Source organism: Cynoglossus semilaevis, chromosome 7, assembly GCF_000523025.1.
Source record: "Cynoglossus semilaevis isolate Cse_v1.0 chromosome 7, Cse_v1.0, whole genome shotgun sequence".
Lineage (NCBI taxonomy): Eukaryota > Metazoa > Chordata > Actinopteri > Pleuronectiformes > Cynoglossidae > Cynoglossus > Cynoglossus semilaevis.
Window position 1 is genome coordinate 1,153,945 of NC_024313.1, and position 18,269 is coordinate 1,172,213.

The window sequence follows — 18,269 nt, forward strand, 5'->3', positions numbered from 1 at the left end:
GGCAGCCTCCTGTTCTGTTTGGAGAACTGGAGAATTGGAGAATCATGATTTGCTAAGTTCAAAAGTTCCGCCCTCTGACACTTTCGATTAAGCCCCGCCTCCTATTGATATGTGATTACTGCAGCACTAAAACTCCACCCCTTATCAAACATGGCTGCTTTGGTCTTCAGGTGAATTCCATTCATTTGCGTTTGTGTATTGTTTGAAAATTGTGCTGTAAAATGTAAGGTGGACAAAAGACTACACTGGGTCGTCATCGAATTTTATCGCTAGTCAAGCGAAGTCGACGTCCTGTGAAAGACTAAGAAGCCTCTTAGCTTCTTAATTAGGACTTGAAGAAACCTCAGCAAGTGCACCTGGCTGCTTCTGAACTTTAGATACTGAGTGTTTTTGTCTTCCTTTAAATCTTTATTGTTTATCTTAAATAATCTTGATACTGTCCAGTTTTTGTATGGTTGACTGGAGGTACTTAAACTCTTCGAAAATCTTTGCTAGCCTCACTCTCATTTCCAAATGTGTTTTCCTGCATCATTCCTTTTCACTCTCAAGCAAACTTCTTCCTCAAGGGTTTGGTTTTTTTTTTTTTAAGAAAAAAAAAAAATTTTCCACAGTATCTAACTGTTCTCTCTGTAACTCTCTCTCATTTCCCTCATTCAAAAGGTTCTCAAAAATTCTTTCCGTCTTCTCAGCACAATCTCCTAACTCTATCTTTCATATACTCTCAATTCCCCTGTCTTTTGTTTACAGGTTTGTCATGTTAGTCGCCATGGTGACACAGACACCATCTCAAGGTAGAACGGCTTTTTTTTTGAATTTTCTGCTAACATCACGTTCCATTTGACCCTTCACCTTCTGGTCTCTCAGAACAGCAGAATTCCCAAGTCCAGTCTAAGTGTGAAGACCGGTCCTTGGTGATCCAGGTGGAATCAATGGAGGTGCCGCAATTCGAGGCCATAGGTGAATTTCTAATGTTCTCTAAGGGTTACAGGTGATATCAACTAAGACTGATGAAGTCATTACATAGATGAAAATGGCAGCCAGATCCTAAAAGAGCCACTCGCTGCCCGTTGTGGCTACACCATCATCTCCAACAAGATGGCCACCTCCACCACTCTCAGGGCCTCTTTCTTCTCCTGCTACACCCACAACCAGGTGAGGGCCGGTACCACACCACTTGAGATCGTAGGCAGTTTCTTCGGTGTTCTTGTAACATATTTTCTCACTGCAGAATGACGTCAAGTTCACATTCAGATTTAATGTGAGGCTGAGGACCAGCAAAGGCATTTGGGAGACACAGTCCATTTCGACTTTGTGTTTTGGTCCAAAATGGGCTCACAGAGAAGTCGTCTGTGAGGAGGACTACATGGAGGTCTGGAACAAAACAAAAACATTTGGGATTTTTTTTTCAACAGGAAAAAAAAGTACCGTAATTTCCGGACTATGAGCCACTACTTTTTTCACAAACTTTTAACCCTGCGGCTTAAAAAAATGATGCGGCTAATTTATGAATTTTTACAGGCTAATGAAGTTCATACCGCTAGCAATCAGTGACTTTTCTGGAAGGCTACTGTGTGTTATACCAGTAGCGTGATGTCTGTCTGTGGATGGGTGTGTGCGGATTTGTGCGAGAAAGAGAGAACGTTAGCGAAAGTTGAGAGCAGTTTGAGCCCTGTCATGTTGAAGCGTGAGTTGGTTATACAGGAGCTGTTAAAACACTGTTTATGTTCTGTTGTGGTCGGGGTGGCTGATAATAAAGACCCCAAATTCCTTGTTTCTGATTCACCTCTTCTGCAGACAAGCACAAAGTGAAGGGAGTTAGCCCTGGAGCTAATGTTAGCTTAAGCCTGGAATAGATCACTAAGTCTACCCTGTGCATTCCGATTACGGTTGGGGCAACGAAGCAGGAAAGAGCTAACGTGTAACCAGCCGTGAGAAAAAAAAATCTTTCTTTTTAAATATCCCATGTTTTCTCTCTTTTTAAATTTAGTGGGTGCGGCTTATATTTAGGTGCTCTCAATAGTCCGGAAATTACGTTACTTTTAAATGCTGGTTTTTGAAGGTTTAGTGTAATTCATGTTTTACTCAGGTCAATGTAAACCAGGACTCATGTGAAGCTACTCAGGAGGTTGGAGATCAGTTCTGGGGTGTGGCCAACTCTCAGGTACAGTCTCAAAAAGCACCAGTTCCCAGCTGACCTGGACTCGACTGGTCTGATGTTATATGTGTTGTTCCTGATTCAGGTTCAGAGTTCGACCAAAGCGACTTGGCAGCTTATGTTCCTGCAGGGAGACGGTCACAAGACCTTCATGTCCATTCAGGAGGCCGAATCCCTAGGCTACATCGTGACAAGCTCCGCCCACAGGGTAGTGCTTCGAACCGACCAAAGATCGCCACATGCCAAGGTCATGATGGTAAGTGAACCTGGACCCAAGGGATGGTGTCCTGATGGCTCCACACATCCTCGGTCGGTCATTTCGACTTGTTATGAACTGGGATTCTAACATTGCGGTCCAGGTGCATGGTGTCCCGGTGGAAGTGATTCAGGTCTCGGTGGTCTTCAGGAGACTGCAGATGGTGGTGCTGCTGGACTTGACCATGGCTTGTACACTTAGTAGGTTACACATACACTATATGACCAAAAGTATTCGTTACACATACATATACACACACCCTCACATACTGTTGTGCACATTTGTTTTGAGCGTGTCTGTTGGTTCTCAGATTCAGGAGAATTTAATGGCGCCTGGCTGCTCTGGGACGTTCCTTGGGTCATGCTGCCTCTTGTGGATGAATCTGCAGTGTTTGAAAGTCAGTACGTAGGCATTAGAGTGGACGGTGAGTTTCTGGACCAAAACAATGCCACAAGCAAAGGATTAAGACTGGTCCACAGTGGAGACCTGGTCCTGATTGCAGTTCCTTTCAGAGCCGAGGGCGGCTACAGAAAAGTACTTTTCTCTTACTAGACTCAATGAAAACACTAATTTAAAAACAATTACTTTGCAAACCTTCGGCTAATCTAGTTTTGTATTCTTTCGCAGAGTTGGGTGGTGAATAACACCTACAAAGAAGAGTTTGGAATCTCGCTTCTGTACGAGCATGACTTTTCTCTGACGTACGACGGCAGCAGAAGAATTAACATCAAACATCGGCTGCTGCGAGTGTTGGCCACACCCCCGCTCTGCCATCCACCCTTCAGTCTGGATCGTAAGTAGGAGGAACCACAAACAAAATATTGCTAGGTAAAAAAGGCAGACGAAGGTCTTTCAGCTGTTCCTATGCTAATGCTAACCAAATGCATTCTCGAAGTGCCTTCTTCTAAGTGAACCAAATAGATTCTGTCTTCTTCCCGCAGAGACACTTGACAATGATGTGGCTTTCCACATCTTGCTGGGAAATATTCCCTCTGATGTCGTCTTAGAGGAAGTGTGGATCAACAAGAAGCAAGTGATGTCAGGAGCCAGCAATCCTGCCATTTTCATCACACCTATGCTTTACGCTAACGGCAGCCGCGCATTCGATCTCCGACTGCCCTTTCAGGATGCTTCCATCCGCACAACAGTAAGACAAAAAAAATTTAGGAAAAATAAATAATGGTGACCATTGCTAATGCTAAGCTATTAGCAATGCACAAAGTTATTATATAATATATATAATATAATAATATTTACATATAATTAGCACAATAGTAATACAATTGTGCTCGTCTTTCAGTACCTTGGCGGGGGTGTCGTCCAGTATTCCGCACATCTGAAATTCACCCTGACTATTATACCGCAAAGAGAATCGTACTACCACCACACCTTTGTCAGCAGCCGAGTCACCAACACCTGTGAGAGTTACACTTCTTGTGATGATTCTTGTTTGAGCTCAAAGTGTGGCCATTTTCTTTATAAGGGTCTGGATTAAGCCTAGGTCAGTATCAGTATTAAGATCATACTTCTTGCTTTGAAGTTCCTCCACAGATCATGGCACAGTGTTTGCATCAAGGGATCTGTTTTACCATCGTTCAAGCTTCACCAAGTCTTAGTCTGTGGGAGGTTGGCGTTGACCATGAACCTCTTACCTTTGAGCTCGTGGCCCAGAGAGGGTACAAGCTTCACAACGACAGCCACCGGATGACGCTGGAAGTTCCGATATACTCAATTGGATACAGATATGACGTACGTACACTACAATCACATCGGTTTTAATGCAGCATCCAGTTGTGGTAATTTATTTGAAGATGCCAAAAGAGTATTAGAGTTTTACAATTTTCAACAAAATGTGAAAGGTTAAGTTTTAATTATCAACACTCCTTACAATTTTTCAGGACATAAATCTATTTAACTTCTACGGAACTTTTGAGCTTCTTCTTAGAGATTCTAGAACATTACAGGTCCAAGCATCTACCTCTAAACGCTGCCTCTTCAAAACTGAGGACATGACAGGTAACGACTCTAAACCACTTTGCTTTGATGCAAATCTCCATTGACATATTCCAGAGCAGGGGTGTCAAATATAAGGCCTGCGGGCCAAAACCGACCCACTAGGGCGTTCAATCCGGCCCACTTGATGAATTTTAAAAGGCTAGGGCGTTCAATCCAGCCCACTTGATGAATTTTAAAAGTTAAAAATTGCACATTTTATGATCATAACGTTTGGTAAAATTCGATTTTATTAAATATATTAATCCCAGTATATATATTAATTTAATGTTATCCCATTTTATATATATATATATTTGGTTGTGATCAAAACATCACTAGTCCTGAAACTGGTTCCTTTGTGGTTTAAGTCTGTTCTTCAGATGGAACCATAACCGTGATAACTGGGACCAAATCCACCAGGCCTACGGTGCAACTGAAAAAACTCCATTTGCTGGACCCTGATTGTAGACCTAAACAGCTTGATGAATCCAGAGCTCTGTTTGAATTCAGAGTTAACACCTGTGGGACCAGACCCATGGTAAAAGTCAATCTTAATGCGTGAACTGTTTATCATATTCTGGTTCTGTTTTCTCTACTGGTTATTTAGAAATACTGTAATTTCTGAATTATAAGCAACTACTTTTTTCACACGCTTTGAACCCATTAGTTAATTAAGAAATTAAGAAAAACTTAATTTAGAAATTAAGTTTATACCGCTAACGATCAATGACTTTTCTGGTAGGCTACTGTGTGTTATGCTAGTAGCGTATGTCTGTCTGTGAATGGCTGTGTGCGTATACAGTATGTGCGTGGGGCACAAGAGAGAGAACGGTGGCTGATAATAAAGACCCCAACTTCCCTGTTTCTGTTTACCTCTGCTGCGGACAAGTACAAAGTGAAGGGAGTTAGCCACAGAGCTAAAGCTAGCTTCGGCCCTAGAGCAGATCACTAAGTCTCCCCTGTGCATTCCAACGACGGTCGGGGCGCCAAAGCAGGAAAAAGCTAACATGTAACTAGTTGTGTTACAGGCACTGTTCGGGAAAAAAACATTTAATTTAATTTAAAAAATCTAACGTGGAGAGGTGCAGCTTATATATGTACTTTTTTTTTATTATTAAATTTAGTGGGTTTGGCTTATTTTCAGGTGCGCTCAATAGAAACATAGACATACAGAGTTTCAGCAGCACAAATGTGTTTTACAGCTGTGTCCAAACACTTCACCAATCATATTTAAACATACAGAGTTTCAACAGCACAAATGTGTTCTACAGCTGTGTCCAAACACTTCACCAATGTCTTACACAGTTAATAACCCAACTGCTTTTTTCAGGTTGGAGAGTCGTATGTGGTTTATGAGAACGAAGTTATCCATGACAGACAGTTGATTACAGATGGGCCAAACTTGATTTCAAGAGATTCTCAATTCAAGTAAGGAAAAAAATGTCTTGCTGTACCCTGACTGAGCATTAACTTACAAACATTTTCTGACTGCTTTCTATCAGGTTGAGCATCAGGTGCTTCTACCCATTAAACACCATCAACAGACTATCTATGGACAGGATCTTCACAACAGGTGCTCCAGGGTTCGATTCAATCCAGGTTTTTGGTCGGTTTGGATTTAGATATATTATATCTTAAAATTAGAAGAGAAACATTGTTCTTTTTCAATTTTGCCAACAGATCATGCAAACAAAACTGTGGAGCAAAACTGTTTGCCTTCAACATTTGGAAGTCTCACCAGAGCCAAAATAAGACAGATGCCTGATACAGAAGAAAAAGTCTCTGAAACCAGCTATTTTTCTACAGTTCCAGGAGAAACTCAACTTGACCCTTTCAAAAACCTTCAGATGTTTCTAACCAGGAATACAGGTCCTGTCTTTGAGAAAGTATCTTCTTTTTCTGATCAAATCCCATCCCCAACCGAAACCCAAAATATTGTGGACCAATTTTCTAAGGTGTTGGGTATTGTCGAGCAACACAATATTGAACAACCCCAACCAGGCCATGCAAAACAAACCGGAGAACATCTAGGTCCCAGTGTCTTCACTTGGGATCCGCCCAATGGATTTGAGTCTTCTCAAGACCTGCGTGGTCTTTGGGAGAACCACTCTCTCAGTCCCCACCAACATGTCTCACCGGACTTTAACAACCAGCCAACATCTACTGCAGCCCAGTGGCTCGACCCAAACACAGCACAGACCAGGTCTATGGACAAAAGGAATGCTAAGGTGGCAGGTTTTAGAGTACAGGACATCACGGTTAAATCTATACCTAAAAGTAAACAAGATAGACCTGTTCCTGATCAACAAAACATTCAGGCCTCTCATATCCCAGGGTCTGGTAAAGTCCTAACAGAAATCCAGAGAAACTGGAACCGTAAACCGCATCAAGATCCCCAAAATGTAAATACACAACCGAAAGTGCCGAAGTTGGCAGTCGTACAGCAAGAACTCCAACAGGACCAGGAAAAACTGCCGACAGTGTCGGAGAACAAAAACAAGAAAATGGCCTTCCCTGCAGGTAGGCGCAAGAACAGCCCACTTATTGCTTTTTTAAAAAAAAAAAAAAATTACTAGGTATGGTCCAATCCAATGTATAGGTTTTGTACTGTATTTGCACAAATTTGAGGATCTATTCCCCTTCTTTTACAAATGAACCCAACCTTATTTGTGCAACATGCATTTAAGGAATCGCAACGAGTGACGGTCAATTTCACTAGTGTGGGTCGTCACCGACCAACCGGCCAATATTGTCGGCTGATATTAGCCTAATTATGTATTATCGGTAAGAAGCGTTATCGTTTTTTCCTATGATACTGAAAACCCGATATTGCAATGCTTGGGTTCGCTCAGATGATGTGACCTAAAATAGTTTTGGAAAAAGTGAAACTATTAGTTGTATTGTGCACAATATTGGTATATCAGTTGACATCGGAATCGCAAATTAAGTGTTTGGACAATATCGGATATCGGCAAAAAGTTCATATCGGACATCCCTATTTTTATTCTATTATTTCTATTTTTATCACTCTATTATTTCTATTTCTATTATTCACTCTGGAATTATAAGGTATTTTTCCTTTATTATAATACTCAGATTTAAGGTTTTCCGTGAAGCTTCAATTTTGATCACATTAGATTGATAGCAATTAGCATTGTTACATAGTACTGTATTTCTTTATTCGGAGGGCAGAATATTTGTGGCAGTGTTTGTTCAGATGTGCAATCGGACACCTTCTAGTACTATTTTATCTTTACCTGCAAATCCTTAAGATTGGTATCAAACAAAAACAAGTATTTCAGCTCAGTCTCACTGTTTTTTCGACTCAGGTGTGTCTCACAGTACAGCTAGATCTGGTCCTGCTATCGCTGCACGAATGCAAATTTGGACCAGACCCCATCACTACGGAAACCCATACTTTGGAAGGAATTTGGACCTCGACCTCTCACCACACAAAAGGTTCACATCTGCGCTGTTTATCAGAGGGCGTGGTCCAAATAGGAGGTACAGTCCCAGTGTGGAACCAGCTGGTCCAGTTCCGGACAAGGAAACCCACAGCAAGTCTGACGGTCTGAGTTCATATGGATTCAGTGACCACCAGGGCATCGACAGAGGTAACATATATATATATGTATATGTATATGTATATATGTATATATATATGTGTATATATATACATATATATATATATATATATATACATATATATATATACATATATATATATATATATGTATGTATATATATAGGAAAAGGAAACTCACAAATTCAGTCATTGATAAAGTCTTTATCAAGGACTTTATCAATGACTGATAAAGTCCTTGACTTTATCAGTCAAGGACTTTATCAGTAGCAGAGGTTTGCTAAGTTTAATGTTTCCTGTCCACACATCTTAACATGAAGGTAATGACTGTGTCAATAAAAATGCAATTTGGGATGTTAGCTTTGCTGCTAATATATCTGCTGACAATAGATAATCTGGTAGCTAGTTATTTACTCAATCAGCTGATTGTGATTTTTGTTTTGCAGGTGATTAGACCAGCTGATTATGACCTGCATTTCTCTTATAACCAAAAATAAATAAATTTCCAGATTTGTATATAGTGACTTGTGATTATTTATCATCAAATATGAATTAATTTTTACATAAAGGTACTGTACTAAAACCTGACACCATAAGATCGAAAACTATTCCACAGCTAAGAATTCCACCTCGACTTTTTGTTTACGTTAAATTTCATAAATTTAACGTCTTTCCTACAAATCAGCATAACTTTATATTTATTAGCACCAATGCTTCTTTAAGTTGGATGGAGTCCGCTGGTCTTTAAAGAGATTTTTTGCTCAACATTTGTTTAAGGACTTTCCTCCTTTTCCCTGATTCTGATCACTTTTCCAGCTGGAAAACATCCCGCCATAGTCGTCGATTCTGTGGTTGCTCGTAATCGCCTATTAGTAAAGGATATTTTAAAGTAAAACTAGAATAACAGGAGTAAAAGTAGTAAGTTTTAGTAGTCATGAAATATGAATAACCACCAAAATCTAAAAGAACACGGTTCAATCATGTTCTTGGAGTCACCTGTTTTCAAAACTTGTCAAGAAGACACTGACACTTGCTTCACCACCACTCCTTTAATTTACCGTCACCATTCATATGCAAGAACCAGCAGTTGCACACATCGTATAAACGTAACGCGGCTAAAACTTCCTTTGTGAGGTGCTTGCTTGCACAATATAATTACAGTAAAGTAGTACAGTAGTTAGAAAACCTTAAAATATAATTTTTTTGTCTTTTTATTTATTAATTAGTGTAATAATTATTTAAAAACTATATTTATCTGAACACATTCCTAGCATTCAAAAATTCAATTTGTAACATCATTTCAGAATTAAAGAAAGTTTTTCAGGATTAAAGAAGACAGTCTGTATGGGATTTCATTTTACAAAGCACATTATGGTCAAAAATCATCTCAGTGCCTTGCATATACTGTATATGCTAAGGCTTCAACTTTAGGTTTGAATACACTATGTATTTAAATACCACCACATGAAGTACAAGGAGACGAATTTCACATGTGTGTTTCATTTCTACTTACATTAAAACACTGACTGGAATGTATTAAATATGTTCTTCATGTGTTCAATGTTGAACACCAGTAAAATATTCAGTCTATTTGGACAATGCACTAAAAAACCTGTATATATTATGGTAATGACTTATTTAAATTTTCTTTTTAGCATTACTAATCTTGATACGGGCTGCTTCCGTTTTATTTATTTATTTATTTGCAATAAAAATGTCCTCACGACGGCCTCACAATGACTCCCCCAAAATGGCGACGCCGTAGACGTATTTTCAAGCAGGAGTCCACGTAGACGTCAAGGGGTTTTAGTGGGAAAGAACAAGTTTACAGGAGCCACATCCACTCTAACTTTGACGACGTCAGGTTCAGGACATGCCAAACCTAAACAACAGCTACCCTAAACCCGACATTATCGTTACACACGTATACGTTGACCAACGCTTACGTGATATAATGTCCTGACTCACACATTGTTGCTTTTATTTTCGTACTGGCCTTTGTCCTACCGAGACCACCTGCCTTGTCCTCATTCAAGATGTGGCCCAGAGGAAACTATGACGATGGACATGATTCCGACCATAAAACAAGTAAGGAAAATAACCGCATTCGTGCCCCCAGCCTGATTGGTTAGACGTTAAACGCATCCTTCAGCATATTCACATTCACTTAACGGGGCGGAGTTGGCCATAATCTGAGGTCGGACAGCCGACTCCGCCCCCTGCGTGTGACACGATTTACCCTCTTTTTATATTTGGTGTGGTTTTTTGGAATAATCTTTATAGCTGACATAATGATCTCTCGGTCGAAAATTGGCGAAATAAGAAGTGGTAAGGTTTCGGTTTGCTAAACTATCTCGGTTCTTATTCGATTCATAACGACAAGACTGTCATTTTTCGATTAATCAATGTATCGTATATGTATCGTAAGTTATGCTTAATAGCTAATGTTAGGGTTAGGTGAGTCAATGATGAGGAAGATGTTGTACACCAGTGCTGCCAGTAGCGGCGTGATACCGGCATGATACCGCAGCATAACCGTCTCTCACAGTGCAGTCAGCCTCTATACCAGTGGTTCCAAAAGTGGGGTGGCGGACCCCTGTGAGTGAGCGGAGGTCGGGGGTTTTGGGTGGGACATAACTTACGTTAGCACCTAGCGGGCAGGCTTGTAAGCCATGAATTGCCACTAACCATCTGTTATTCTAGAATTCTCTTTGCTTCTTGTCAGAGAAAGGATACATTTAAATTGCATTTTTAGGAGCTGTAACAGTCTGTTGTGGTACTTACGGTTGTTTAGGCTCTGGAAGCTCTGGCTCTGCAGAATGGCTCCCTGGCCAAGACTTATTGTGGTCCACCAACCCTCTAAGTTCTGGAAGCAGTCTCTATATGGGACTCAGACACCGCACAGTGTCCGGCAGTGGTGACAGCGGCATCGGCACCTACTATTCGGACAGTTTGGAAGGTAATTAATTTGTTAACTTAACTGGGTTCTTCGGAATCAACATTTAATCTCAAAGAAGTATCTGTAAGATGCATTTTTTTATGTGGCGAAAATGCATCCTGCCTAGGGGATGTCCGATATTAGCTATTTGCCAATATCCGATATGCCGATATTGTCCAAACACTTCATTTCAGTCCAAAATATCAACAAAAGGACACATATCATTGCCGTATGTTTGACACCCCAGGTTTATACCATAAAATCACCGTACATATCAAGGTTAAGATATGCTGAAGAAAATGGTGGATGTGTTGGACAAACATACAGATTCCGGGAATCAGATCAAGCCTTCCTTAGTAAATACTAGAAATCTGATATTAACTTTTTGCGGAAATCAGATATGCCAATATTGTCCAAACACTTAATTTCCGATTCCGATATCAACCGATACTGGCACATGCAGTAATTTGGGTTAAAGGCAAAGTTCACATTTCATTGTGTGCAGTGGTGTGCTATGTCACAATGACAAACTGTTTTTACAAAATTATGCTAATATCGGTTGGCCGAATTGATCCTCAAATTTGTGCAAGTACACTACAAAACCTATAACGTGAAGTGTTTGGACCATCCGACATCCCTAATCTTGAGTTGTCTGCACGTGTTCTTGCTGATGACACATTGTGCAGTAGCACACTTTTGTCATTTACACCAGTGGTCCCAAACAATGTCTGCACGTGTTCTTGCTGATGACTCATTGTGCAGTAGCACACCTTTGTCATTTACACCAGTGGTCCCAAACCTTGGGCCGTGGAATGGCACCAGTCCGTGGGTCAGGTGGTACCGGGCCGCACAGATCATTCTATCTATAACTTATATTATTTCCATTTTATTTATTATCTGATTCGGAACGATGTTTTGTTTTGATACATAACACATTACCGCTATGGTGAAACCCTCAAGCTAGCAAAACGAACGAAAAACAAACATCTTTGGAAAGTTTCTTAGCGCAGGGTAAGAGGAGACAGAAGAACAGCCTACGTCTTCAAAGAAAAAAAAAGCTACATTTACGTAAGAGGAGCCAGAAGAACAACCTACGTCTTCAAAGAAAAAGAAAGCTACATTTAACAGACAATTCCAGGAGTCCTACTTCGAAATATGGATTTATTATGACAGGTAGTTCACACGCACCGAGCCCACGCTGCATTATACGCGGCGAGCGGCTTGATGTTTATTATTATATTTAGAAAATACCACACCGAGCCCACGCTGCATTAAACCCGGCGAGCGGCTTAGTTATATTTATCCGCCACACCTGAAAGGCTAGCAAAAACCACTCGTCCACCATCACTTTGGCAACAACTATGAAGTAACTGTCAACACTTCTGAGTACACTGGGTCTTCCCTTTTTTCCTAGATTCAACTCAAAAGAATCCACCGAGTCCTTTGAATATGAAGAAATATCCTCCCATGCGGCGGTGTTCCTCTCTGACCAAGTTGTCCTCTGTAGCTGATAAAAGCACAGCTAAGACGCTCGGCCATCTGTACAACCCAGGTTTCCAAGGCTCGTTGGACCGAGGTCTGTTTAATCATCACAAAAAGGTTTGTGGTTCAAAAGTGGACCTTCATCTACCTCTGACCTCCTCATCCAGCTCCCACAACTTGCTGCAGTATTCAGTCGGCTCTTTGCCCTGCAACCACTACACACGCAGCCCCGGATCCAGAGCTCTGTCCCTGTCTCCGTCATCTCTGACTTCACCAGTTAAACACCCCAGTCTGGACAATAGCTTGAGTGCTTTAACAGCAGCTGAAGTGGGTTACAGTGGGCGACAGCTGTATGGCCTCAGCTCATGTGTTGGTCCTTACGTTGGGGAAAGCTCCCTCACCTCACCCTCCCTCAGCAAAACAATGTTCCTCACTGACCAGTATAAGCCTACGGCAGAGTGTCAGAAGAGTGCAGGTGCCCGAAAGACCTCGCCTGGAAAACAAAGGCACCAGCAGGAACCAGGACTTCACCAGGTGAGAATTTTTTTTTTTTAATTCTAAATTACATAGATATGACCTAAAATACGTATTTGGATTCCGGGGGGAGTATGGTTGCAAAGCTGAAACTTTTGACGGAAGGGCACCACCAGGAGTGGAGTCTGCGGCCCGGACACGGGAAGGATTGACAGATTGATAGCTCTTTCTCGATTCTGTGGGTGGTGGTGCATGGCGGTTTGTCTGGTTAATTCCGAAAACGAACAAGACTCTAGTTACGCTGACATCTCCGTGGTCCGTGTTCCACTTCTTAGATGGACAAGTGGAGCGTCAGTGCTCTAAACGGGCAAAACAATATAAAAGTAGAGTTAGAAAATTTAGACAAATATAATTGACAATTTCCACATTGGATAGAAAAAGAAATAGCAACTAGATAGCCTCAGTTTTAGCTTTAAGCGAGGGACGGCCGATAATATTGGATATTAGCATAATTATGTAATATCTGTAAGATTCGTTATCGGTTTTACTTCCGATAATGAAAACCTGGTAATGCAATGTCTGCGCTTTGCCAAATATGCTGCAAACACTTGTAGGGTCCTGAGACGTTTGCCGCAATTTTGGGGGGAAACAGTTGCGTATATTGGTATCGGTTAATGTCGGAATCGGACATTAAGCGTTTGGACGGGATCGGCACATCAGATATTAGCAAAAAGATAATATTATACATCCCTACTTTAAACTAGCTAACATAGAACTGATAGAGAGACCAGAAAAATCCACAATCTACCATTAACACCATTAACAGGGTTCAAAGTAACGGAAAAAAACATCTAGTCACTCCACTAGTCAATAATGCAATGTAAAAAAATATTATAAATATATCATTAAAGTATTGGTAAATAATGCTATGTTTGTTTTTTTCCCCCCCAGTTATTTAAAGTAAGCGGCCACGTGGAAAACCCTTTGAAGGTTAAGGAGGGGCTCCTGAGAGACCGAGAACTGGAGATAAATTGGTAAAGTTGTACAGACCCATATTCACAACCGTATTATTGTCGAAATTCACCAAATGTTTTATCTCCTAATTATATTGCTACCAGCTGGACACAGGTTAGTCTTTTAGTAAATTAAAGGTAGTGTTGTATTTCAGGCAGAGGCAGGAGATATTACTGCTCCAGGCTCAGATCTCTGAGAACGTGCACAGAGCACAGCAGCTCCTGCAGAGCCAGAGAGGCTGGTTACACGATGCCAACGACCGAAACAAAGAGGTGATCTGTCCCACACTTTGAGTCCCGCGCATGAAATATTGTCTCGCGCCGAACGAAACAGTAACGCCTGTTTGTCCAACAGGAATCAGACGTGAGAATAGCCCCTGAGATGCCGTGTGGTGATGAAGACCTCAATCAGAAGCTCGCGGTTGCTGAAATAAAGGTGCTCCATTTGAAGAATGTCTATCAGCAAGTGATTGAAAAGTACGCAGAAGACATGAGAAAGCTGCAGAAAAAGGTATGGTAGTAGAATGCATGACTTAAATGAATGTGGTCTGCCTTTAAAATAATATTTCAAAGGCTTTTTGATGTATTTTTCGGACCACGAGTCACGCCTTTTTTCATCCTTTGGCTGGGTTGCGACTTATACTCTGGCGCGGCTAATGTACATAAATATATATAATTTCACGTATTTGTTATTTTCACACTGACAGCCACCAGAGGGCACTCTAGCTGGCTGGTGCGACTTATACTCTAGAGGGACTTAAAGTCCGGAAAATACAGTACTTGGATAGCACGGTTATTAAAAGGCATGTCCAAACTCTGCGTTAAAGTGTTCTATGTGGCCATACCTCAGTTTTGAAATACTACTTTTGGAAGTATACTTATGTAATACTTGTAAAAAAAAGATGCACATTTTGTGTTTCCAAAACTAAAAAGATCACTTTCACCGCTAACGTCCGCTATTATATTGGGCTGCGTAGAATGAAAAAGTTAGCATCGAACATTGTATTCTGATGAGCTGTGTGTTTTTTTTATTTCAGATCAAAACAAGGGATCGATACATAAGCTGTCTGAATAAGAAGTTTCAGAGGGAGTGTGATCAGAGTCGTGAGAAGCAGCAACAGATAGAGACACTGGAGAAATATCTGTGTGACCTGCCTTCACCTGAGGTGGTTCATGTCCAGGCCCAGCAGGTAAACACGTACATGCATTGTTTATGGTCTTCTAGTACTCAATACTAGTACTCAGTTAGTTCTGTCGTGCTCTCTCTAGGGGACAGAATTTTTTTTTTCATGCCTCCCCCTAAATTGAAATACTATTGAGAACCTGATAACATGTATTTTCTTATCTGTATATACCACTGTAATAGTAACCTGCAGGGCTACCGCTAGCCAAATGGGGCACAAAAAACTTTTATTGACAAGTGTTGACTAAAGGACCACCCGTAGTGATGGTTGGGAGTTGCTTGACAGGTGTGATGTCATGGAGATAAATACAGAAGGACAGTCTAGTGGAGATTCCCAGGGCAACTTATCCCAACATTCCAGCTGCCTGGCAGCAGCCATGAATTACAGTGGAAACTCGGTTGTCGAACGCCTCCCTTTTTCGAACAATCAGTTCAACGAAACAAAATTTTTAACCAAAAATGGTCCCGGTCCTCGTACCATAACCCGAACTATGGGAAAAATTGTTTCAGTTTTCGAACTTTTGGGTTCACAAACGGCCTTCAGGAAGTATGTTCTTTCTTCTTTTTTTTTGTATTCTTCTCCTTTGGTAATGTAGAAGCAGTCTGCTTTTCGTTTTGTCATGTTCTAAGTTCCAAGCACACTTTGGAGCTGGCAGACCGTGGCTGATTGGCTGCCCAATTTGAGCTACAAGCAACCTTTGATTTTTGTAAAAGAGCTTCCATTATCCAAAATCGAACATGTGTTTTGTGTGATGTGCGTGTGCGTGTGTGTTAGCAGGAGCAGGTACAGCAAAAGACCAAAGAGCTCGGCCAAAAAGTGTCTGATATCCAGAAGAGTTTGGAGGAAGAATGTGCTCTGATTAAAGACAAGATGCTAAGGATCGAACTACAGGCGAAGCGAGAGAAGGAGTTGATCTCGTCTGTTCACAGGTACTTTACTTTGTTTGTGTATTTTTTTTTTTGCAAAATTCATCAAGCAGGCCGCTTTGAAACTCCGGGCTGACGTTAGCCCACGGGCTGTATATTTGACATCTCCGATCTTATGTATATGCTTTTTAAGGAGTAATCACTCAAGTGTGTAAAATACAAAGCTAGGAAGAGAAAATTAGCCGCACAAGCGTAAAAAAGTAACGGAGCAACCTAATGACAAACCTTTGAAATCATACCAAAAATTTTTTTTTTGGTGTACAGTGGTCCCTCGTTTATCGCGGTAGCTAGGTTCCAAGGCCTGCTGCGAGAACTGAATTTCCGCGAAGTAGCGACACCATATTTATGCGCAGTAAAATGATGATGATGACTTTTACTGTGCAGCCGATGATTGATTCTACGTCTCTTCAGAGGGTGGTGCTATTTCTTGGGGCGCCTCTTCCACGGTTTCCGGTTTCCTACGGTATTCATAGTAGTAGCAGGAACCCGCTCTTTTTTGCGAGGCTGCAAAAACGTTGTGATCGGCAGTTGCTTCCGCTGCTTCTTTTTCCAGTCGAAGAGTAGCTTGTAGGCATTCATGACGTTGTCAATTTTGTTGCCGATTGAACCATATCGTTGTCCCGTTCCTGTGACATCTGTTGCAGATCCAAATCCGGGATACAGGATATTTTATATGTACAGTTTCAAAAACTCGCGAAGTCATGAATCTGCAAAAGATGAACCGCGAAATAGCGAGGGACTACTGTATTTTTTTAAAATTTAAAAATTCATCAAGTGGGCCGGATTGAAACCCTAAGTGGGCCAATATTGGCCGGCGAGCCGTATGTTTGACACCTATTGGCCCGCGAGCCGTATGTTTGACACCCCCCTTACCGTTTGTTCACAGAGGTTCCCGGTAATGTACCTACATTATACCATCTACGGCCCACAGAAACAAACTAATCTACCTTCTTCTTCTTTCTTGTTCTTCTCGATGTGCGCTGCCTGAGTTCAGCCTGCAGCAGAAGGTGCAGGAATGTTTGGACGACGGCGTGAGGTTATCCATGCAAGACCTGAAGCAACTTGAGGTTGAAAATATACAACTAGTGGAACAGGACGTACGCAGCAGCCAGGTAGAACACTCACGCTTTTGCATATGAATAATGGAAACGTTCACACAAACAGGATATCGCTGCTAACGTGCCTCTGTCTCTTCTGTCTGGACAGCTGGTCCAGCGTCAAAAAGAACAAATCGAAAGACTTACCTGGCAGCTAATGGTAGGTTAACGTCAACAAACAAACAAAAAACAACAACAACAACGTTTTCTATCGCTACAGCCAGGGTTTATCCAGGATTTGGGGGGCTAAGCAAGAAGCCAAATGATCACTCACATCAACCTAAATAACTGGCAGTAGTTAGAAAATGTTTGGTTTGATTTGGGTCCAGAGGGTTGCAGGTTCGAATCCACCAGGTCCCACTGAGGTGCACTGAGCATGCTCAGCTTGTGCTGCCGCCCGCTCACCAAGGTGATGTGGTTAAAGCGGTGGTTCTCAATTTTATTTTTGTCATGCTCCCCCGAGAGGACAGGAATGTTTTAACCCCCCGAATTGAAATACTTTTGAGAACCTGATAATGTGTATTTTCTTATCTGTACAAACCATTGTATATGATATAGATTCTTTTTGAATGAAGTAAATTAGTAAAACTGAAGTACATTTTCGCACTGTTTCCTGGTATCATGTGACCTACGGGCTTGCAAGTAGTTCACTTTCCTTTTCTGTTGGTTCTGTAGGCCGTCAGCGTAAGACTGCAGAAAAAACGAGGCCTCTGTCATAACCAGAATGAGACTCTACTCAACACGTTCAGAGCCGTCACGCAGGTATGTGTTCTGTCCTGCTGTTAGGTACGTGTTCCGTCCTGCTGTTACGTACGTGTTCCGTCCTCCATTACGATCAAAACTGTTGGTTGTGATAAAGTAGGATCAGACATCAAGTTCTCTGGTGCTCCGTTAAAATACAGTTAATGTCTGCAGAAAGCCCTTAGTACTTTTTCAATATGTACATTACATAATAAAAAAAAAAAGTTTTTTTTTTGTGAGGAATAAAAATACATCGTGTTCATGTAAAAGCACTAGTAAGTATCATCGTTTTGTACCGAGGGACGCAACAATATTTGTGACTGATTAGCGGCTAATACGTTTATATATCACCATCAGTGAATTATCGGGTGTTAAATTCCCGATGGCAGTTACTGATACCAAGGCTATAGTAAGGCATGTTTTTG

The 18,269-nt window shown here is 41.3% G+C and overlaps 2 protein-coding genes and 1 long non-coding RNA gene across 6 annotated transcripts; 2 read left to right on the forward strand and 1 right to left on the reverse strand.

Moving 5' to 3' along the window:
* The first annotated feature begins 81 nt into the window (after positions 1-81).
* On the forward strand, positions 82-8,500 carry LOC103380637 (uncharacterized). The gene is made up of 20 exons (XM_008312657.3): positions 82-170; positions 748-791; positions 865-957; positions 1,025-1,152; positions 1,229-1,369; positions 2,087-2,161; positions 2,241-2,411; positions 2,515-2,611; positions 2,722-2,945; positions 3,039-3,204; positions 3,353-3,558; positions 3,712-3,829; positions 3,952-4,160; positions 4,310-4,427; positions 4,775-4,944; positions 5,737-5,834; positions 5,909-5,979; positions 6,087-6,926; positions 7,736-8,020; positions 8,436-8,500. Exons 1-20 carry the CDS (start codon positions 151-153, stop codon positions 8,441-8,443), a joined length of 3,282 nt encoding a protein of 1,093 aa, XP_008310879.2. The 5' UTR covers positions 82-150; the 3' UTR covers positions 8,444-8,500.
* Positions 8,501-9,448: 948 nt separating this feature from the next.
* Positions 9,449-18,248, forward strand: LOC103380644 (centrosomal protein of 85 kDa-like). 4 transcript variants are annotated; one of them, XM_008312665.3, is made up of 11 exons: positions 9,450-10,077; positions 10,784-10,948; positions 12,342-12,943; positions 13,835-13,917; positions 14,052-14,169; positions 14,252-14,407; positions 14,934-15,086; positions 15,858-16,009; positions 17,001-17,118; positions 17,213-17,263; positions 17,779-18,248. In XM_008312665.3, the coding sequence occupies exons 1-11, from the start codon at positions 10,026-10,028 to the stop codon at positions 17,887-17,889; spliced, it is 1,761 nt and encodes a 586-aa protein (XP_008310887.2). In that variant the 5' UTR covers positions 9,450-10,025; the 3' UTR covers positions 17,890-18,248. The 4 variants fall into 4 exon arrangements, with proteins under 4 accessions (XP_024912805.1, XP_008310887.2, XP_024912803.1 ...); XM_025057035.1 differs by having other exon boundaries at positions 15,855-16,009; positions 17,779-18,247; XM_025057036.1 differs by lacking the exon at positions 9,450-10,077 and adding an exon at positions 10,140-10,317 and having other exon boundaries at positions 15,855-16,009.
* LOC112487254 (uncharacterized) lies at positions 16,763-16,976 on the reverse strand. The gene is made up of 2 exons (XR_003050183.1): positions 16,871-16,976; positions 16,763-16,840 (listed from the first exon to the last, which is right to left on the reverse strand). It is a non-coding gene; the product is annotated as an uncharacterized LOC112487254 (long non-coding RNA).
* Positions 18,249-18,269: the final 21 nt, after the last annotated feature.

Bases quoted from the DNA above. Each gene is read 5' to 3' on its own strand.
- LOC103380637 (XM_008312657.3), top strand. From the start codon at position 151: ATGGCTGCTTTGGTCTTCAG. The intron at 3,559-3,711 runs GTAAGACAAAAA...CTCGTCTTTCAG, and splicing joins ATGCTTCCATCCGCACAACA to TACCTTGGCGGGGGTGTCGT. The intron at 4,945-5,736 runs GTAAAAGTCAAT...TGCTTTTTTCAG, and splicing joins CCTGTGGGACCAGACCCATG to GTTGGAGAGTCGTATGTGGT.
- LOC103380644 (XM_025057035.1), top strand. From the start codon at position 10,026: ATGTGGCCCAGAGGAAACTATGACGATGGACATGATTCCGACCATAAA. The intron at 12,944-13,834 runs GTGAGAATTTTT...TTTCCCCCCCAG, and splicing joins AGGAACCAGGACTTCACCAG to TTATTTAAAGTAAGCGGCCA. The intron at 17,119-17,212 runs GTAGAACACTCA...CTGTCTGGACAG, and splicing joins AGGACGTACGCAGCAGCCAG to CTGGTCCAGCGTCAAAAAGA.